Source organism: Lentinus tigrinus, assembly GCF_003813185.1.
Source record: "Lentinus tigrinus ALCF2SS1-7 unplaced genomic scaffold L226scaffold_5, whole genome shotgun sequence".
Taxonomy (NCBI): Eukaryota; Fungi; Basidiomycota; class Agaricomycetes; order Polyporales; family Polyporaceae; genus Lentinus; species Lentinus tigrinus.
The window spans coordinates 1,634,606-1,654,141 of record NW_027137914.1 but is presented as its reverse complement, the minus strand read 5'-3'; the positions used below and the strand labels follow the sequence as shown (position 1 = coordinate 1,654,141).

General features: G+C 53.8%; 12 protein-coding genes across 12 annotated transcripts; 7 read left to right on the top strand and 5 right to left on the bottom strand.

The window, feature by feature from the left end:
- Positions 1–271: 271 nt before the first annotated feature.
- L226DRAFT_481608 (uncharacterized protein) lies at positions 272–1,927 on the bottom strand. Its single transcript, XM_067676938.1, has 5 exons — positions 1,672–1,927; positions 1,319–1,603; positions 1,226–1,263; positions 853–1,174; positions 272–797 (listed from the first exon to the last, which is right to left on the bottom strand). The coding sequence occupies exons 1-5, from the start codon at positions 1,885–1,887 to the stop codon at positions 528–530; spliced, it is 1,131 nt and encodes a 376-aa protein (XP_067539253.1). The 5' UTR covers positions 1,888–1,927; the 3' UTR covers positions 272–527.
- A 310-nt stretch (positions 1,928–2,237) lies between these two features.
- L226DRAFT_532008 (uncharacterized protein) lies at positions 2,238–3,515 on the top strand. The gene is made up of 5 exons (XM_067680179.1): positions 2,238–2,496; positions 2,553–2,688; positions 2,741–2,927; positions 2,981–3,061; positions 3,120–3,515. Exons 1-5 carry the CDS (start codon positions 2,261–2,263, stop codon positions 3,227–3,229), a joined length of 750 nt encoding a protein of 249 aa, XP_067539252.1. The 5' UTR covers positions 2,238–2,260; the 3' UTR covers positions 3,230–3,515.
- Positions 2,994–4,215, top strand: L226DRAFT_299818 (uncharacterized protein). Its single transcript, XM_067673699.1, has 3 exons — positions 2,994–3,061; positions 3,144–3,939; positions 4,197–4,215. Exon 2 carries the CDS (start codon positions 3,298–3,300, stop codon positions 3,751–3,753), a length of 456 nt encoding a protein of 151 aa, XP_067539251.1. The 5' UTR covers positions 2,994–3,061; positions 3,144–3,297; the 3' UTR covers positions 3,754–3,939; positions 4,197–4,215.
- Positions 4,216–5,515: 1,300 nt separating this feature from the next.
- Positions 5,516–6,346, top strand: L226DRAFT_610545 (uncharacterized protein). The gene is made up of 4 exons (XM_067686170.1): positions 5,516–5,642; positions 5,701–5,866; positions 5,932–6,046; positions 6,102–6,346. Exons 1-4 carry the CDS (start codon positions 5,582–5,584, stop codon positions 6,171–6,173), a joined length of 414 nt encoding a protein of 137 aa, XP_067539250.1. The 5' UTR covers positions 5,516–5,581; the 3' UTR covers positions 6,174–6,346.
- Positions 6,347–6,804: 458 nt separating this feature from the next.
- Positions 6,805–8,112, bottom strand: L226DRAFT_457210 (uncharacterized protein; the record flags this gene model as incomplete). Its single annotated transcript, XM_067675356.1, has 5 exons — positions 6,805–7,074; positions 7,138–7,459; positions 7,511–7,548; positions 7,602–7,886; positions 7,948–8,112. The coding sequence occupies 5 exons, from the start codon at positions 8,110–8,112 to the stop codon at positions 6,805–6,807; spliced, it is 1,080 nt and encodes a 359-aa protein (XP_067539249.1).
- A 426-nt stretch (positions 8,113–8,538) lies between these two features.
- On the top strand, positions 8,539–9,532 carry L226DRAFT_520940 (uncharacterized protein; the record flags this gene model as incomplete). The annotated part of the gene is made up of 5 exons (XM_067678676.1): positions 8,539–8,786; positions 8,844–8,979; positions 9,030–9,195; positions 9,252–9,353; positions 9,405–9,532. 5 exons carry the CDS (start codon positions 8,539–8,541, stop codon positions 9,530–9,532), a joined length of 780 nt encoding a protein of 259 aa, XP_067539248.1.
- Positions 9,533–10,460: 928 nt separating this feature from the next.
- L226DRAFT_610542 (uncharacterized protein) lies at positions 10,461–11,891 on the bottom strand. Its single transcript, XM_067686169.1, has 5 exons — positions 11,654–11,891; positions 11,309–11,593; positions 11,212–11,249; positions 10,839–11,160; positions 10,461–10,776 (listed from the first exon to the last, which is right to left on the bottom strand). The coding sequence occupies exons 1-5, from the start codon at positions 11,843–11,845 to the stop codon at positions 10,513–10,515; spliced, it is 1,101 nt and encodes a 366-aa protein (XP_067539247.1). The 5' UTR covers positions 11,846–11,891; the 3' UTR covers positions 10,461–10,512.
- A 116-nt stretch (positions 11,892–12,007) lies between these two features.
- On the top strand, positions 12,008–13,393 carry L226DRAFT_558514 (uncharacterized protein). The gene is made up of 6 exons (XM_067683245.1): positions 12,008–12,344; positions 12,402–12,607; positions 12,670–12,772; positions 12,829–12,901; positions 12,956–13,060; positions 13,111–13,393. The coding sequence occupies exons 1-6, from the start codon at positions 12,288–12,290 to the stop codon at positions 13,308–13,310; spliced, it is 744 nt and encodes a 247-aa protein (XP_067539246.1). The 5' UTR covers positions 12,008–12,287; the 3' UTR covers positions 13,311–13,393.
- Positions 13,394–13,729: 336 nt separating this feature from the next.
- L226DRAFT_299768 (uncharacterized protein) lies at positions 13,730–14,744 on the bottom strand. The gene is made up of 4 exons (XM_067673698.1): positions 14,582–14,744; positions 14,461–14,529; positions 14,191–14,203; positions 13,730–14,114 (listed from the first exon to the last, which is right to left on the bottom strand). Exons 1-4 carry the CDS (start codon positions 14,693–14,695, stop codon positions 13,858–13,860), a joined length of 453 nt encoding a protein of 150 aa, XP_067539245.1. The 5' UTR covers positions 14,696–14,744; the 3' UTR covers positions 13,730–13,857.
- A 912-nt stretch (positions 14,745–15,656) lies between these two features.
- L226DRAFT_610539 (uncharacterized protein) lies at positions 15,657–17,239 on the top strand. Its single transcript, XM_067686168.1, has 6 exons — positions 15,657–15,914; positions 15,966–16,250; positions 16,314–16,351; positions 16,403–16,724; positions 16,781–17,100; positions 17,152–17,239. The coding sequence occupies exons 1-5, from the start codon at positions 15,681–15,683 to the stop codon at positions 17,066–17,068; spliced, it is 1,167 nt and encodes a 388-aa protein (XP_067539244.1). The 5' UTR covers positions 15,657–15,680; the 3' UTR covers positions 17,069–17,100; positions 17,152–17,239.
- L226DRAFT_299749 (uncharacterized protein) lies at positions 17,152–17,863 on the top strand. Its single transcript, XM_067673697.1, has one exon. The coding sequence runs from the start codon at positions 17,219–17,221 to the stop codon at positions 17,711–17,713; it is 495 nt and encodes a 164-aa protein (XP_067539243.1). The 5' UTR covers positions 17,152–17,218; the 3' UTR covers positions 17,714–17,863.
- An 8-nt stretch (positions 17,864–17,871) lies between these two features.
- Positions 17,872–19,388, bottom strand: L226DRAFT_551286 (uncharacterized protein). The gene is made up of 5 exons (XM_067682806.1): positions 19,141–19,388; positions 18,796–19,080; positions 18,700–18,737; positions 18,328–18,649; positions 17,872–18,268 (listed from the first exon to the last, which is right to left on the bottom strand). Exons 1-5 carry the CDS (start codon positions 19,357–19,359, stop codon positions 18,011–18,013), a joined length of 1,122 nt encoding a protein of 373 aa, XP_067539242.1. The 5' UTR covers positions 19,360–19,388; the 3' UTR covers positions 17,872–18,010.
- Between the last annotated feature and the right edge of the window lie 148 nt (positions 19,389–19,536).

Sequence of the window (19,536 nt, the reverse complement as noted above, 5' to 3'; positions counted from 1 at the left end):
GATATTTCCACGTACATGATCATGCTCTCATTCTCGTTCACGACTACCATCACGCTAGAGACGTTGATAGGGTTCTCGGAAGCACTCAACGGACACTGATTATTCCTACTGTACTCGCTCTGTCGGGAGATTCGTACTGTATTGCTTCAATGTGTATCAATTTGACATCTGAATCACCTAGTACTTCCCTTCCTGATGGCCTCGGCTCTTTCAAGAGTACTCAGGACCGACTCACCCTGGCCGCCTAGCCTGACAACCGACGTCTAAGATGCCCGGTCGTCAGCTGAAGATGTACGATTACGAACATGAAGACAATGGTAGTGGGAAATACAAGGCGTCGCACACCGTAAGTCAGGTCCACGCGAAGCTCCCACAGGAGTATAGTGACTAATCAAGCTCTGGGCGTGTTAGGGTAACATGCGATACGCGGAGTCTAAGACTCGTAATGGGTAAGATACACAACAGGAAATCCGGCGTACAACAATAGCAGTGCGAGAGCAACCACGAGAACCTGCCATCTGTGGGTATCATGAGTATGTAGGCGGGGTAGGGGGGATAGCAGGTCTGCGCTCGAGTATGTAACGGAACGTTCGAAATGGATACCCAATGGTCCGGAACAGCTTGTCGATGGGGTCTTCCTTGACGTGGACCAACCGTGAACGAAGTCTCCACCGCGAGAGCACCTTCACGAGTTCTTCGAAGCGATGCGATACTTCTTGGATGGTGGGTCGCTTCGACGGGTCGGTCTGGATCATGTCCTTCACGAGTGGCACGAGGAACTCAAAGCCTTTATACGGCTGCGTGCGCTAAGAGATGAGAACGAGTAAAGTTTACAGACAGAACCAGACGTACCGCTATGATAGTATGTCGTATCATGTTTCCAATGTAATAGATGTCGGTCGGGAAGGGGTCGAGTGGCTCGCCGTTCCAGTTGGTGAACTCCGGGACGGTCTTGTCTCCTCCGAGGATGGGGTACTCTCGCGGAGGACCGTTCTTGGGATCGTACCGTCTGGACAGACCAAAGTCGATGAAGTAGTACCTCACAGGGCACTCGGTGCGTGTGGAGTACTTCGCCCTTCCCTTCCAGTCCCGGCTTCTGTACCGCTCAACGGGGTGGTACATGTCGGGGAACAACGGTCGAGGGTCGTACATGATGTTACCAGCCTTTCCATCTCTGCAACGGTTAGACCGGTGACTCACGGGGGACGGGGTCGCGCTGACCTACCGATGCGCGACATGCAGCTCATGCATGTATTGCAAACCCTGGACGCGTGGTAAGTGATCCAGAACTCTGGATCTGTCGCTGAAGAGACTTTACCTCTAAGACTTGCTTAACAAAAGATATTGCCTCGCCAAGAGTGTAAAATCCCGGATCATCGCAGGGACGTAAGAAGGGCATCACGATGAGAGTGATCTGTGGGTCGTCGGGGACGGGGAAGACCTCCAGGATAGGTACAGTATGATTGCGAGGGTCCGAGCGGAGGGTTTCTGAGTAAAGGTACTGCGCAATCTCAATCTCGTAGGGATTGAACTGGTTGCGGACACGCTTGAGAGCTACCAGACTGTTGTCAGAGACGCGAGTAGCATCCAGGACGTCTATCAACTGAGGGACACAGACACCAACGGGTTAGATCTGTGTCATGTTCGTGACATGAAGAGGTGATTACTTACGACTGGACTGACTCCTTCTTCGAAAGCTCTTATGTATGCATCATTAGCCCAAGACGGCTTCCAACCAGGTCTGTAGCGCGGGCGAAGCATGTAGCCTTTCTCAGCGAGCCATTCCTGGTGGTCACGCCACCATATCTCGATGGAGTCGAGCTGGCCTAGAGGCTGTCCTGATGCTTCGAGTTCAGCCACTCGACGAGCGATCTCTGCTGCTGCCATCCGGCACGAGGACTCAGGAGGATGGGTGAGAGTGCGCGGGCTGAGGCAACTTGCAATTGCAAACGTGAGGGACCGCGAATCTTCGGAGCGTCTACCTGCCTAGGCGCAAATTCAGCCAAACAAACATTGCCGCCCGGAGGTTCGAACTGCCCCGGACAGGAACAACGTTGCCATCTCCCTTGCATCTCCTTGCAGGCTGCAGCTTCTCGCAGACGTCTCAGCGTGTTGCCGATGTATTCGCTTTTGTGTCGACGGCGCCGTCTCCTCCAACAAAGACCGAAGACGCCCGACGTGAACCCATAAATGAACCTAATAGTGCGTACGTACGAGGTCTCTCGACCACTCCCTTCCCAACTTCCTGTCCCCTTGTCCCATGGAGCCCCTCCTTGACTGTATCCAAGTTGCTGAGCAACTTACCAGTGATGCTGCGCACACAATTCCCGTTCTCAAGTTCCTCATGAAGCGAACTACCAAGGATCAACTGGCCGAAATAGTCGGTATGGCCATGGACGAGCTCCTTCTTGCGGGCGACATCATTTTGGACCCACCTGCCAAGAAGGCTCTCCAGGACCTTGGCTTGTATGATAGAATGTTTCAATCCTTGACCCAGTATGCGTGTCCCGCAACCCTCGTTGTGTCAAAAACTGATGAATCTCTCGTGACAGGCGGACCACAGGCGCGAAGCAGCTCGAAAGAAGAGTCGAAGCGGTGAAATTCTACGAGTTCAGAAAGAAATACACGTTGTACGGAGATGCGGTCAATGAGAGGAGTGTAGCGCGACATATGAGGATTGACTTCAAGGTCCGCCGTCGCGCCCGTACTTGGGGTCATGGGGCACTGAACTTGATCGCAGAGCAAATCCCAATGGGCCCAGTTTGGTGGGACACTTGGGGAAGACGGGCAATTTGTTCCCCACACGGCTCAGGTGCATACTCCTCCGCCGCAAGCTGAGGATGATCATCATGCTCCCGACGAATCAACCCAGTCCCCCTTGCCTCCTTATCCCAATCCCGACCCACCTCACTCTGACGGCAGCGATGGTTCGTGATCGCTTCACTGTAGCTATGTACATCACTGATTCACCTGTCGCTAGACTCTCAAGATCCTAACGCCGACGCCCACTCAGTGACCAACTCAGTGTTTGGAAACCATTGGGATGGGTACATTCTACAAGGTGAGTTTATTCGGAATGTATTCTTGCTTCGTTCACAGGCCCGACATGTAACTTGCAGAGCTCCTGCATTCTCTCTCGGCAGACTCCACGGGTTCTTCAACCACGTCTGTGAACTTGGATAAAGGCAAAGGACGGGCTGTGGAAACCGACAGCCAGGAACAGGACTGAGTACTCACGAGCCTATCTTGCAAGTTATCGTTGTGATTCTAGCTCCCCCTAATCCTCGAGCAAAGGCTATGACTTCCCGAGTGGAGTTCTTGGGACATTCCTCCCTGTTGTTGGCGCGACTGTACGCTTCACGGTCCTTACTCCCATTTCCCAGTCCGCTCCGCCGTTTTGCGCGAACTGTATCGCATCCATCACCGTGTCCCCGTACTATGAACCTCTTATTGTATTGCTATGGTCCCCTTGCACTTGTACGATGCTTGCACGACAAACCCCAAGCCTGCTGCCGAGTCATTGTACACATTGCTAAGTGGTTGGGTCCGCAAGCGCCCGTCGCTCGCGCGCGCATCTGGGACCGCGGCGGCGGCGGGAACGACGAGTTGACCAGAGTCGCAGCGTCGGGTAGTTCTCCAAGGACTCCTACCCTCACTCACACTGATACATCTTCCCTTGCCTCAATTGTTGCACCCTTGCTGTTGTTTCTGCTCGCACGTTGTCTTAACCATCAACTTGGGGCGCCAGGCTGACACGTATCCCGACACGACTGTTCCGGACAGGCAAGGCGGTCGGTTTACCTAGCACAATTGGAGAGTTGTCGCACGGGCAAAGTGCCTACCATGGGAGTGCTTGTCGTGGTGCGGACTGGGTCAGAAAGCCTGAGGCTCGCTACGAAGACTGGACTCGGACTCTCGACCTCGAAAATCTCCAGCAAGGTACGCACACCGATATCGATGTTTTCTTTCCCCCTTTCGCCTTTCGACATTAGCTTTCTGTTTGTTCGCATACCCATGCAGGTGTAGACGGACTGCACACCTTGCTTTCACGACCATCGTCACCCTGTCGCCGGCTTGAAGGGAGCGGGGAACCCTATGCCTTTTCTCTCCCCGGTCAGCCTCTTCTCTACGCTCGTCCTTGACAATTCTGGGATGCAGGATGCACAGCTGACACACAGCATGTTACTTCCACGCAGAACTGGATCTGACACCTTCTTTGCCCCAGCCGAGGGACGACTCAAAATCCTCCGGACTGCCATTCTCGGATTCTCCTCCGCCCTTGGTCGTCACGAGCACCATGACATTCACAGGCGTCGCACACCCCAAACGTTGTCAGCCTTGGTACTGATTATTAAGCACTCGTCGGCGGGACATATTGCACTCGAGGGCACGTGGTGACGGTGAGTCGTCGTCGCATTCCATGCAACACCTCTTTCCCGCCCGTTTTTTTCTCCCGGACTCTCCTTTGTATTTCTTATCACGTTCAACATCTCCAAGCCTGCATGCACCAGGCTGTGCATCTGTTTATCTTCAACTCGCTCGCCACGGCACTTTGCCAGATATCATGGCTTTGTACTACCACACTGTCCTCCAGACTTGTACTCAATCGAACAGCCACACTTCGCCCGGAAGCCAGGCAAGCGTTCTGAACGCGCGTCGTGTTCGGCGTCGGTCGCGGGTGCTCTATGACGCAACTCCCCCCGTCTTCTGTCGACTTCGTCTACACTGGATGTCCCGCAATTCGAAGCTCCCCAAGGGACATACTAGACATGACGCCAATCGTCGCGTGAAGTTCTCCATTCGCACAGAGTCCCCTACCAAGTACTACCACGGTGACTTCGGACAGACTTCGTCCAGGTGCGTCCCTTGTTACGTTGGTGCACAACTTATCATGCTCGCACTCTCATCCAGAGGTATCGCAACTGCGACTTCATGCAACCTCTGGTTGACGAGAATGGCACAAAACGATCCCTCGAAGCGTCGGACCATCGATCACGTTGTGGGTCGCTTTGACAGGATTCGTTCCTCCCTCTCCGTCTGGAGACTTCGTTCGCGTCAAACCGGACGTAAGAATAGTTGGATTCTTCCGAACGATCAGGCATGCATATCGAATGCTCGGATTCGTTCATAACCCACACACCCGCCTTGTCCTCCCCACTAGCGAGGCATCCAGCTCACGTCACGCCTTATTCTTGTTGTGTATCATCGGTGTCTTTTCTGCCTCATGTCCTCAATACACAGACCTGTTGTATCTTCCCTTCCCGCGATCAGCGGTGTCCCGGTCAATTGTGGGTCCATGGTGGTGTACGTCCACACCAAATTCGGAACAAGAACATCCCTTGTCCGCTCGCGCTATTGTCTCGCGCCCCGCTGTCATTGAAGGCACCTCGCGACATGGCTCCTCTTTGCAGGCCCAAGGCGATGCATGGCTACGTTTGCCTGGAGGAGAACAACAACGTTCCGTTGTTATGTTCTGGGACTTATATCCGACTTTAGGACGAGTCGTCAAAGCTGAAGCTCAAGTAACCACCCACAACTCATCCAAGCTCTCCCACCTCAACACACTACACACAACCAAACCATGGCCGCCGTCGTAAAGTCTAACATCGATCTCGCCGTCGTCGCCCTGGGCCTCATCGTCTGTAGGTTCCCTCTTCCTCGTGGCTCTGTACCCGCCGGGTACTGACGGACGTCTGACAGACATTCAGTTCTGCATCTTCTTCTACACGTTGAGCAAGAAGGTTGCCCTCCCCAATGTGCTCCAGGCGGCCGACAATAACCAAATGCGTACCCTCAAGCTCCTCCGGCGCGGCGTCGGGGTCATCCCTCTCGCCGAGCACAAGGCGCTCCTTAGTCGCTACTCCAAGTGAGAGTTTGTCGTCTCTCAGCCCTGCATAGTTGGGCGCGCACTGACCGTGTCGGTGCACCCAGGCTCCAAAAGCTTCGTGACCCCATCACCGGGTATCGTCTGCGCCCGTTCGCTGGGCTGCACCCAGGAGTGCGTCACTGGCTGGCGGACGTCAGAGCCCTCCGCGAGGCCGCTGAGGTACGCCTTTCAGAAGTCTCTTGATAGACGTACGGCGATGCTGACAATATGGCAGGTGACCTTCAAGAGGTACGAGAGCGAGGACATCGCTCGAGTCCTCGACGGGAATGTCAACAAGCTCGTGTAAGCTGCGAGATACAGTCGCTGATACGTCGCGGACACACTGGCAGATTGCAGTAGTAGCAGCGCACGATGGACTATAGTCATGTTCAGAAGCTGTCAGTGATATCCAATTGACGTCTCTTCTCGTTCCCGTCTGTATATCCGTACTAGTCAATGTGATAGCCGTTCCTAGTGGTCAGAACCATGCCTGATCAGTACGACAGTAGCCCGGAGGGACATGTCTCGGCCAAAATCCCGTAGCGGAGGGGCATGCCTGCCTCGTTGCGGGAGCAAAAGCCTGTCCTTGTTACTTCGGTCACCGCTACCCAATTGAGATCGCGGAGCCCGGTGGCCAGACAACCGAGATCAGACACATCGAGCGCGTCTCAACGCGCGGCTTCTGCTCGAGAATACGATGTCGCGGTATGGGATCGTGTACAACGACAGACAAAAGGAATCCAAGACGTTACACGCCGAGAACTAGACAGCGTGAGACCCGTGCAGCCCCGCGAGCATCGACAGTAACCAGATGTGTCCCTCAGCCGGCGACGAGGTACACACTCGATAGCACTCGTGACATTACCATATAGCAAGCGATCCAGCAGTACAACAATAGCAGTGCGATAGCGACGACACGGAACCAGAGCGTATGGGTATCAGAAAGACGGGGGAGGCGTGGGGGGAATAGCAGGTTTGCGAGTAAGTACGTAACTGAACGTCCGGAACGGATAGCGTATGTTCCGGAATAGCTTGTACAAGCTGTCTTCCTGCACAGGGACAAGCCGCGATCGAAGTTTCCACTGGGAGAGCGGCTTGAGCAGCTCTTCAAAGCGACGCGTTACTTCTTGAGCAGTAGGTCGTTGCGCCGGGTCAGCTTGTATCATATCCTTCACGAGGGGAGCGAGGAAATCGAGGCCTATATATGGCTACGCAGAGAGACGGCAATAGTAAGCTCACAGCAGCGGGAGATGCAGAACTAAGAGACGTACTGCCAGAAGAGTACGTCGTATCATGTTCCCGATGTAATAGATATCAGTCGGAAACGGGTCCAGCAGCTGGCCGTTCCAGTTCTTGAACTCGGGCACGGTCTTGTCTCCGCCAATGACGGGATGTTCTCGCGGAGGCCCGTCCTTCGGGTCGTATCGCCTGGACAGGCCGAAGTCAATGAAGTAGTATCTGACGGGACACTTAGTCCGCGTCGAGTACTTGGCCCTCCCCTTCCAGTCGCGACGTTTGTATGTCTCGACGGGATGGTACATGTCGGGAAACAATGGTCGAGGGTCGTACATTATGTTGCCTCCCTTCGCATCTCTGCAACGTTCAGGACAGGACATATAGGAGCGGAAATGATTGAAGACATACCGATGGGCGACGTGAAGCTCATGCATATATTGCAGGCCCTGTTAATACGGTGAATGGCCCATGACACACTGCATCACCGGAGAGACTCTACCTCAAACACTTGCGTAAGGAACGACATAGCTTCTCCCAGAGTGTAGAAGCCTGGATCGTTGCACGAACGCAGTAGGGGCATCACAATGAGGGTGATTTCGGGGTCGTCGGGCACTGGGAGGATCTCTAGGATGGGCACAGTGTGATTGCGAGGGTCCGAGCGAAGGGATTCCGAGTATAGATATTGTGCCATCTCAATCTCGTGTGGGCTGATCTTCCTTTTGACTCGCTTCAGTGCAACCAAGCTGTTGTCAGACACTCGAGTGGCATCAAGGACGTCGATCAGCTGAGAACGCGTAGGGAAGTGGGCAGTGCGAATCTACGACAGGTCAAGAGTAACGACGTACATATGGCCTGTGCCTGTCCTCGAATTGTTCTGCATATTGGTACTTCTTCATGCGCCCGACCCAAGAGGGTTTCCATCCAGGCTTATAGCGTGGACGGAGCATGTAACCTTTCTCGGCTAGCCATTCTTGATGGTCGCGCCACCAGAGCTCGATGTCGGAGAGCATGCCAAGTTCATGTCCAGAAGCCTCAAGTTCCGCTACCCGACGAGCAATTGCGTCGGCCATGCGGAGAAAGGACCAGAAGGAGGGGAGGAGGAGTACAAGGCAATGTGCAAGTGTGAGAAGCCCCGTTCGGCTGTCTGGTCTCTGCGCGCTTGTTTACTCACACGCACAAACACAGGCAATTAACGAGCAACCGCCTTGCAACCGCCACGCCTTTTCCCGGAGTGTTCGAGCTTCCTTGCTCAGCACAACGTCGCTATCGTACACGCATAGGAAGTCCTCTCCCTGTCACACCGCTTGTCCAGGGCGTTGTCTGTTGTCTTCGCAATGTGCGGATGCCAGCCAGCAGATCTAGGCGCTGCCTGTGGGTTAAGAACCCGAGCGCACTGAGGTATATCTCTCATTCTCTCTTCTCTTCCCCCTTGCACCATGTTGAACGCCGTCGACGCTGTCCTTGACGGATTTGAGCTCGCTGAACGCGTTGCAGGCGACGTCGCTCATACTACCCCTATCCTCGAATTTCTGGGAAAACGAACCACCACCGCGGAGCTGTTTAAGCTGGTCGGCCAGGTGCAGGAGCATCTCAACAAGGCGGGAGCTATCCTGTTAGATCCAGATGCCCAGGCGGCTCTCAAAGGAGTTGGCCTCTATCAGCAACTGTTTGACGAATTAGCTGAGTACGTAGCTCTTGAGCTCACCAGATCGATGCTGATGCCCTATCTCGCAACTCATAGGAAGATCATGCAGCTACGGGAGATTGACACACGAGTGCAAACTGTGAAGCGTTTCAACATCTGGCGGAAATACACCATCTATGCTCGCGTTGTTCACGAAGAGCAGGCAGCGTACAAGCTGAAGATCAGCATCTGGGTAAGCAGCTTGGCTCGTCACATCCCATGTGGTGCTGAACGTACATATAGAGCAAGTCTACTCTAGCCCAGCTGGGGTATGAGCTCGTAGACGGCGTACTTGTGCCACCCACTGTACAGGCGCCCGTCGCAGCGACGCCTCCGCAGTTGCACGCACCGTCCGAAGTAACCCTTGCAGTTGACCCTGCACACGAATGGCCCGATGATCATGATCGAGGTACGTTTGAATTACCACTTCATCCGCGCTCGTGTATCTAATCCTTCCACGCACAGTTTCCATCGCAAGTGCCGTGTCGGATGAATCTCGCGCAGACGATGCGTACTCAGACACCGACTCGATGCTCGGGAACCCTTGGCTCGGCTATGTAGCGCAGGGTGAGTTTGTCGTGACATCAACCGACTACGCGTACTTACACAACTTTGTAGCACTGGCACGCAGACTATCGTCGGTCTCCCTTCAGTCCGCTGCAGCGGCCGAAACCTCCGCCAGCCTTTCTGGTCAGGGCGAGGAACATGCGGTAGAGAACGATAATCGGTTCAACGCCGAGCAATAGTGTAATGATTCTTTACATTGTTCCGACGATGATGCTCGTACGCACACTGCACACCCGACCATCCCCAATTGCTTGGCGACCCCTGTGCTCTCTTGTATCATTCCCTGTGCTCGTCCCAGAATTTCCAGATCTATTCCTGTCACTTTCCGCTCCTTTGTATCTATTATCTGGACGCTTGCCTCTGTACTGCTTTCTATTGCTTGTCGTGCGAGTGTGCATACGGTCCGCCGGATCATCTTCAACTGGTCGTGCGTTCAAGACAGGCTGTTGTGGGCGCGTTGGACGTTGATACTATCGAACGTCGCTCCCGCCCACGAGTCCCGGCCGCTCATGACTTCCCTCCCTAGAATTGCACAAGGTCAACATCTGGAGCCTCATGTTGCGGCGTGTCAGACGTCTGATGCAATAGCCACCGAACGAACGCCGCTGTGACTGGCAGGTTGCTCTGGTTGGCATTATTGTCTTTCAAGGAACTATGAAACGACGCTATGAAGACGCGCGCCCGGGGGATCCTGGCAGGGCCGCCACGCGATAGCGGGCAGTGTGGGCACGCTATACTCACTTTGGGGTAGGTCGAAGCGAACACGGTAGCATCCTGACCGACCGGGTCATTCGTTGTTACAGCGACGCGGAGCTCCCTCAGGATCCTCCCTTTGTACTAATAGCCTGACCTCTAAGCTAGACGATCACCGTGTATGGCGGGTCGTCGACGCAGAACCCCGATCGCTTGTGACCGCGTCCCCATCAGTTGAGACCAACATCCAGTGATACGCCTGTATCTCTGAAGCTATGCATAATTGTCTGCAGGCCTGGTTGCTGTATCCTAAACCTCTGAAGTATATAGATATACTCTAGTATCCAGTGCGACTACGAGAGCAAGGTGCGAATAACTATATTGAGGTGGCCGGCGACATGTTCTAAATCCAGACTAGACATCAGACATGCAGCATAAAGCGAGAAAGCGAGAAAGCGCTGCTCAACTACGCTTTCGGGGAAGGAAGTGGGCAACGGCGGGTCAGCCAGAACGGCACTGTACGGAAGGCCACATGGTGCAGATCCTTGAAGAAGTTCACCGCTGCACTGTCCTGCCGTTCTACGAGCCGTGCCCGAAGTCGGCGAGAGGACAGCGTGGACAGAATGTCCTTGAAAGACTTCACGACCTCGTCCATATTCGGGCGCTTGCTTGGCTCGTCCTGCACCATGCGGGCGATGAGTGACTCCATGAACGTCAGATTCGAGTAGACCTTGCAAGTACGATGCTCGCGTTAGCATCCACAACCGCTGGCAAGGTAATGCGAAGACTTACCTTCAAGAAGTCCTGCCGAATCAGGTTACCCATGTAATATATATCAGTGTGGAACGGATTCCGAGGCGTGCGTCTGTCCTTCTGGAACTCGGGCACCGACTTGTCACCCCCCATGATCGGAACCTCGAGTGGATTGGTCTCCTCTGCACTGTAGCGCCTCGACAAGCCAAAGTCGGTGATGTAGTACTTGACAGGGTGGGCTGTGCGTGAGCGCGGCGACACCCAGTGCTTGAAATCTCGTGACATGCGGATCGATTGCGGATGGAACGAGGTTGGAAGAATGGGCGTCGAGTCCATCATGATGTTAAGCTTTGATATATCCCTGCGCAAACGTCAATGCTACGGGATTGTCATGATGCGGAGGAAGACGAACCGATGTGCGATGTGTTGCTCATGGATGAACTGCAAACCCTGGAACACGATTGTCTGGTTAACCGCAGTTGACACGTGACACAAATATGCAGAGCTACCTCGAATAGCTGACGAAACATCTCCATGGCTTCCCCCACACTCGCGAGTTTAGGCTCGTAATACTCTCGGAGGAGCGGCATCACGATGAGTTGAACGTCGGTGTCCTGAGGATCGTCGAGCACCTCGAGGATTGGACAACAATGATTGCGAGGGTCCGAAGTCAGAGGAGGGGATGAGAGGAAGCACCCGATTTTGCTTTCGAAGGGATGTACAGATTTGAGTGTGCGTTTGAGGACAACTACTGCCCCGTCCTTGATCCTGACGGCATCTATGACTATCTCTACCTACGCGACAGCGTTAGCTCGGCAGAGTGCAAGTGCTCATTGATAGACTATAAGACGCACCGAAAGGTATACTCCATCTTCAGAGTCAAAACGAGACTTCTTAGACCCTTCCCATGAAGGCATCCAGTCAGGCTTGTACCTCGGTCGTAGCTGGTATCCGAGACTGTTCAACCAGTTGTAACGGTCTCTCCAGTAGATTTCTAGCCCAGATAGCCCGCCAGGAAATTCTTCTTCACATTCGTCATAGTTCATGGAGGCGCAAGCACCGGGGGGAGTGGGTCAGGGTCAGGGACATTTGGAAGGTCGAGGAGAAGGCATTCATGGCGTCGGGAAGAAGGGGCGTCTATGTCTCGTCTGTCACACGTGGTTTGACAATAGTCAGGTTCACACGTTCCCAGCGTCTACGTGCTTTGAACCCGATCTGGCTAGAGACGGTGGTTGCCTCGCCTCCTGCATTCTCTGTGCACCCACGACAGCGTCTTTGCGCATCCCTGGCGAACCACAGGACGCGGCGGCTGTGCTCCCTGAGATCGTTTCCCCCGTTGTTGTACTCGTCTGGCACGAAGGCCGACATCTTTACGTCCTGGGCGACATCAAACCCTACCTCATAAACCTCGGGTCCCGATGGCTACTCCCCCGCACCTTCACTCTCTTTCTTCGGGATCCTGGAGACCCCTCTACGTTTAACTACCTCATGGCACAGACAGTTCAAAGGGTTCAGGATGATCAGACGGCTGATGGAGTCAACCTGGTGAGTCAACCTGACACGAACAAGTCCGGTCTTTCCTCACCATTGAGTACGCTCTAGACACAACTCGGCGCCGACCGCCTCCTCGCTGTGGAGTCGCCTGCTGGATACTGGATTTGGCCTGTTAAGCACGTTGTAGCCGAATACCAAGTCTACAAAGGACGTAAATATCTCCGTAAAGGAGAGGTTATCCTGGAAGATGCAATACGGAGGAACGCACAGTTCCGCGAGGGTCCCGGGCCTAGACTGAAGAAGCTCAACGAGAAGTTATTGCTTACCCTCAGTTCCAGGACACTTGCTGACTTCCCCTCTCCTATGCACTTACCAGATATGCTCGTGACCTGCAGATCATGTACGAGAACTCGACGCTTACTGCAGCAGCTCTACGCCGCTGGAAGCAAGGCGTGCGCAAAAATATGGTCAACATCGTCGTGAGTACACTCACACAGGGGTGGTCTCGAGCCCCCAAAGTGACCCTTCTTGTCAGCTCTCATCCGAGGCGATTGGCGCATCCGAAGATCGCTACATGCCTATTGGATCCATTGACGACAGCGGAATGCGTGAGTCAGTCCAGTGGTTTGATATATCGTCGTGCTCACAGTCCGTCGGTTTAGCCTCCGCCATGATCGACGTGAGTACCTTCCCGCAGTACTCACCTCGTATGGCACCACGACGCGAGATACTTGAAGTACGAAGACCTGCTACTATTCCGAGTCTAGGCGAGTACTCTTACTGGTCGCCATTGCGACTTCATTGACCGGTCGTACAGGAGAGATGGCCCTCCAGCTTCAACAGGTGGACCCCTTCATGGATTCCCAGAAGACCGCCTGGATGGAGATGGCGCAGCTTGATGCTGCGACGCAGGTCGCCCAGAAGACTCCTGCAGCTCCTCCCGGAGTCGCTGATGAAGACGCTGATTGCACTCATGGACTTCTTTCCCCATCGGGACCTGTTGCAGTCGCCGAGTGACTAGCTCACTCTACTTTCCTTGTATGCAGACGCGTAACTGTCTTTGTGGATCTTGTATGTATGACAGCAATCAGCCTCTTGGCATCATTGAAATTAGTACTTCGTGTGCAAACTTCAGTTCGCGCCCTGGGTTCATGCTTACGTCTTATATGTGAATATGAAACGGTGGCATTCATGAATGTCACGCCGTCTGTCGGGTGAGTCAATTCCGCGACGCTCAATTGGGGCGTTCAACAACATGCGTTAACTCGTTATTATCAGGGCGCAATATCGGGTTAAACTACGCCCTCTTGACCGGGAGAACGACAATGACCCTCTTTGGCGATCGGTCGCAATTTGGCCAGTGCAATTCGTCCTGTTCTGACTTCGTAATACTTCAGGCTCGTTATCCCACGACGGACTCCCGCTGAGCGCGATTAGGCATAGGCAAATTATTCTATTCGAACAGACCGTGTCGACATGATTCTGACACAACAACTTTCAGCCATTGACTCGCGGTAGTACAGTACAAGGAAAATGCGCAGGACGTTTAGCCAGAATGGCTTCATCAATATGAATACCCAGCTTGACGGTGAAGCTCACTGAGCCTCTCGTCATCATCCAACATCAACATCGTCGTCCGGTCTCCACCATAGGTTGCATCGAGACTCGCGACTGAGACGCCATCGGCATCCGTCGACCTGCTCATCCTCACGAGGTGCTCTGGAAGCACGCTCCAATGCATCCCGGAGAACTCGAGGTTATACCCCGTGTTGTAGTGGCCGATGACAATTTCCGGCGTCCGAGATGGGTCATTACTGAAGTCTACGATGACGATGGACAAGGATTCAGCAATCAGTCTGACATCGGCGCGAAGACGCTAGTAGTGACATTGACGTACCACAGGGGACAAGCTTCGCACAGCCGGACACTGTCCTCCGTCAATAGACAAGTCAGTGAGCGCTATGTCGCGGAAAAGTGAACAGAAGTAGTACGCACAGACAAGCAGCCCGGTATACCGTTCAGGCATGTTGACGAAATGATCGAGAGGGTTGATGGTCACAGGGATGTCACCAACTAGAAGGTTGCGGGTCTCAGCGGTACTGCCGCCGGAATGCATGAACGGTGTCGAACTGACCTCCGAAGTGCAAGGTGATGTGTGAGTGAGCACCTGCAACAACAACGACATTTTCAAAGCGAGTGGTGAAAGCGTCTTCGATATGCGGGGCATAATCGTACGCTATCAGCAGCATTAGCACAATCGTAAGCCTCGTGGTTTCTGCAGGACTTACATGGGCATGCATCGTCAAGCGGCGCACTGGAATCCGACATGGAATACACTTCTTCGCCCTCGGTATGAGCATCGTCCACTGAAGTGGTGCCTTCTGCCGACACCTCGTTGGCATGGTTCTGCATCGCGGCGGTGCGAGCAGCTTCTACTGTAGCCCGCGCCGAAGCAATCTAGAGTATCAGATTCATAAGCGATGGATGGTCAGATATAATATTCAGACACTTACCCGGACTTCGAACAAGTACGTGCAAGTGGCATTGTGGTATTCACGCGCATCGAGGAAGACTTGGACCGGCCGCTTCATGACCTCTCCCCACTTTGGAACATTGAGTTTCTTGTTCGAAACCCTGATATAGACGAAAAGGTCAAGATTCCGGACAGTATGACACACGGAGAGGGCTTACTCGAGGTTCAGTTCGACAATCCTCCGCCAATCTTCCGTGCTGATGATAGACCCACTGTCCTTCAAGAGCGCAGCGACTTTGAGCTCTTTCTTCACCGCCCTGCGTATCATAACGGAGGGGGAAAGCTGTGATCCTATGAAGATACACACGGAAAGGAGAGCGTTGCCGCCAGCAACAGCGCTATGAGGATCAACCATGGTGACGGAGCACGGAGATGAGTGAGTGAGCTGAGGAGGAATTGATTAGCAGTAGCCACGCACAGTATAGTCCCATATATATCCACCCGATTAACCCTCTGGCTCGTCTCGGAGCTCTGTAAGACCGTTTCGGCCTCTTCCCGGGCACACTACGATCTCCTGGCGACCGGCAATGCGGAGTCCAGACGAAATACAAAAGCACGAACAACAGACATGGCAACAAGTTGCTTCTGTAGCCCAGTGGAGGCAGCGAGAACAAAGAGTGGGAACGCTTCAGAGGTTGTCTGCGAGAAGAGAGAGCGGAGAGTTCGTCCGAGATGGAGGCTTGTGGCAATGCGCGCTCATTCGAGGCGCTCGGAGGATTCTGTTCACACGCGCGCCCACAAACCAAAACGGGAAAGATGCCGATCAAACAATCCACGACGACTCGGACTCGGAGTCGCAGGCTCTACCCTTCCCCCACTTCCGGCGTCCCCCCTTCCCCCTCCCCTGACTTACCATGACCGATTATTTACGTCTACAGAGGGAAGAGGATCCCCACAAAGACCATCCCCTCTACTGGAAAAAGGTGAAAGGCGGCCTGTTCGAGAAGGATTTCTTCTGGAGGGAGCACCAGCAATGGCTTGCGGATGCTGGTTACATGCTTCGCCCCAGGTGGCGAGAAGACTGGCAGCCATCATGGTTGAATACAAACAAGCTGTACTACCGATGCGAGGATGGAAACTCTATACTGGTAAGCAACGCACGGCCAATGCCATCCGAAGCTGACCATGTCCCTCTGTAGCGTTCGTCCATAATAGATGCGACCCGGATATCTGACGGCCAAGTTGTCGCGATCAAGAAGGTCGAGAAGTGCTACACTCCCTGGGAAGAGAGTATAATCCGTCTCTTCTCTACTCAACCTCTCGTGTCCGATCCCCAAAACCACTCCGTCCCTCTCTATGACGTTCTCCAGTCCCCATTGGATTCGAACATAACGCTATTGGTTATGCCATATCTCATTCGCACACATGAATACAAATTCGTCACGGTGGGAGAGGCCGTTGAGTGTTTCCGTCAACTCTTCGAGGTGAGCTGAGCTTTACTACTCCCTCGACTCTCTGTCGGTAAGCTGATGGGAAGTTCCTTGCAGGGTTTGCAATTCATTCACCGTCACCACGTTGCTCACTGGTGAGTTACCTGGCCGTTTATACATATTTCTAATGTCAATGCCGCGCCCAGCGACATCCACGTGGTGAACTTTCTCATGGAGCCTACTCCGTTACTCTCGGAAATTCCGCATCCTGCACGCCGTAATCAACGCAGCTACGACTTCAAGCGCAAGGTCAAGCCGCGGACTCGTACCGAATTCCCTACCAGATACCATATCATCGACTTCGGTCTGTCACGCAGATTCTCGCCTGGGGACGAACTGGTTGCGCCGGTATCGTATGGCGGGGACAAGTCCGTTCCCGAGTACAAGGATCCCTCGCGCGCTGTGTCCAATCCGTTCGCGATTGACGTCTACTGCCTGGGCAACATGATTCGGGAATGGTTCATGGACGTGCGTCTTCCTCCCGTTTGATTGCCATAACTTGAAGTGCTAACAATCTATCGCAGAAGAGTCGTGGCAGCCTGGACTTTTTGAAGCCTCTCATCGATGACATGACGCACAAGGTTCCCGAGGAGCGGCCAACAATAGATGAGGCCTTCAAGCGCTTTGAAGAGCTGCGCTTGTCCCTCTCCGAATGGACGCTACGGTCGCGGTTCGTGTACCGGAAGGAGTTTCTCATTGGCAGGATGTACCGGGCTTGTCGCCACGTCATCCGGACCGCGAAGTACCGCTATCGCGGCCTTCCCGCTCTGCCCACCCCTCCTCCTTTGCCTCCACACACATCTGCATCATGACGCAAGGGTTCGCACCGTCCGACCGCGCTCCGGTTTGTAAATGTCTTTGTCGTGATTACTCGTGTAACGAATATGACTTTTAGATACCTATGTTACTTTCCGTTCCATCGACGGTCTCGACGCAACGTTCAACAATAACCCCATGACACCATGATTCGAGACAGTCTGTGGCCCCACGAGGCCTTCATGGTGCGAACAGAGTGCGCCTCGTTGCTATCCTTGAATAGAGGCGTATTGTCAGTCTATGGTTCTGGACGCGTGTTGAGGTGCGCCCATGTCTTCTGTATCAAGGAACTGAAGCTAGAGGTCAAGGGTATTGAACGGAACAAAGGACTGTATGACTCACAGGACTCGCTTAACCACGTACTGACAAGCGTCCGTGAGAGCCCGCCGAGAGCAGTCCACAGTATGACTTCGCTCGGCCCTCCGTGCATCGCATGCTGGAACAATACATTTGCTCGCAGGAGAAAACGACGCAACAGCGCCCGCAACTTCGATCGTCTGTTGGCTGCGCACGTTAGCCTCCAGAATATGCCTGTACCCTTGTTCTTCAAAAGAGGCTCGGACTCGAAGCGCATTGCCCACGGATGCGCGCATGTCTTCTTAATAGCTACGTTGCGAAGAATCGCGCCTTGTTCTACATAGCTCATACACATCAAGGTTCAATTGAGAGCCCGACGTCGAGGAGGCTTTTACGCCTCATGTGCCTAGATGGTTACCTGGCTTCGTCAGACACTGGTTGAGCGTCGCGCTTGATTCCTGCCTGAGCTTCTGTAAACTGACTTGGGTTGAACACGATTAATCGGGCCAGAACAAGCATGTAATACGAGAAGAGTGCTATAATCCAGCAGATCCAGATGCGAGGAGCACATGCTCGATGCGCTAGTGAGCAACAATACAACAAGGTCGACGATAGATGAGGGAGGGTATCACAGGATATTATCATGACGGAAGAGGAATGGCAGGCTTGCGAAGGAGTACGTATCGAAGTGTTCGGAAGAAGTGAGGGATACGGAGGAATTTCGTGAGGGTGAGGTCCTCCTTGGCAGGTGCGACACGAGATCGTAATGTCCACTGGTCGAGAGAATTCAACACACCGTCGAAGCGTCTTACGACTTCTTGGACAGTGGGCCGCTTCGACGGCTCAACCTGCACCATACCCTCCACAAGTGGCGCGAGGAAGGTGAGGCCTCTGTAGTTCTGTTCACGCGGCGTGGAGAATGAGCTCGAATGCCGGACAAAGCCACCGGGGCACGCACCTGAAGGAGCGTACGCTGTATCATGTTTCCAATGTAGTAGATGTCGGTAGGGAAGGGGTCGAGCAAGTCGCCCTTCCAGTCCTTGAACTCAGGTGCGGTCTTATCCCCGCCTAGGATGGGATGCTCTCGGGGGGGACCGTCCTCCGGGTTATAGCGCCTGGAGATACCAAAGTCGATGAAGTAGTACCGCACCGGACGGCTTGTGCGATCATAGACCTTCACTCCGCGCTTCCAATCGCGTGTCTTGCTCAGATCTTGTGGATGATACATGTTGGGGTACATCGTGCGAGGATCGTACATGATGTTCATAGCCATGCAATCTCTATGAGACTGAGTTCCGAGAAGGTACATGTGTGTCGAAGACAAGCTCACCGATGTGCAACGTTCAACTCATGCATGTATTGGAGGCCCTATGACACGGCATCAGTCATTACGAGTGATACACGCAGAGGGCTAATCATCGTTCACCTCAAAGACTTGGAACAGAAACGCGACAACCTCGCCAACGGTTCTCCAAGAAGGCTCGTCGCACGTACGTAGAAGAGGCATCACGAGTACAGTAACGTCGGGATCGTCAGGAACAGGCAATACGTCCAGGATGGGCACAGTGTGATTGTGGGGGTCCGAACGGTGTTTTTCATTATTTAAGAACTGAACTACCTCTATTTCGTGAGGATTGAGCCGCGCGCTCACTTGTTTCAGAGCGACTAAGCTGTTGTCTGACAAGCGGACTGCATCGAGCAAGATGGTGTTCTGTAGCAGCCATGCCAGTGAGCATACAGCGATGACTTGGGACAAGAATGTCAGACTTACAGAGTAGCGTTGCCAGTCCTCAAAATCCCGAGGGTTCTTGTCCGGATGCTCTCTCCAGGATGGTTTCCATCCGGGCCTGTAACGGGGCCGTAGCGAGTAGCCCTTCTCAAGCAGCCATTCGTAGTGATCCCGCCACCACAGCTCTGGCCCCAAGAGATCTGCACGTGTGTGGTGAGAAAGGCGTAAATCAGCAGAGGTGCGCGGACTCTGCTCAGACATGGAGGCAGGAAGGACAGACGAGTCGCTTGCTGCTGGTGCGTGAGAGCTTGGGTGCTCGAACTTGCCCGTCATTGCACTTCGGGCGCTCGACTGTCCACACGCGCAAACAAAGTGACACAACTTCTCGCACGCTCAGGCGCCGGTTCGCGCCGCAGTGCTGGCAGGGAACAACACCTC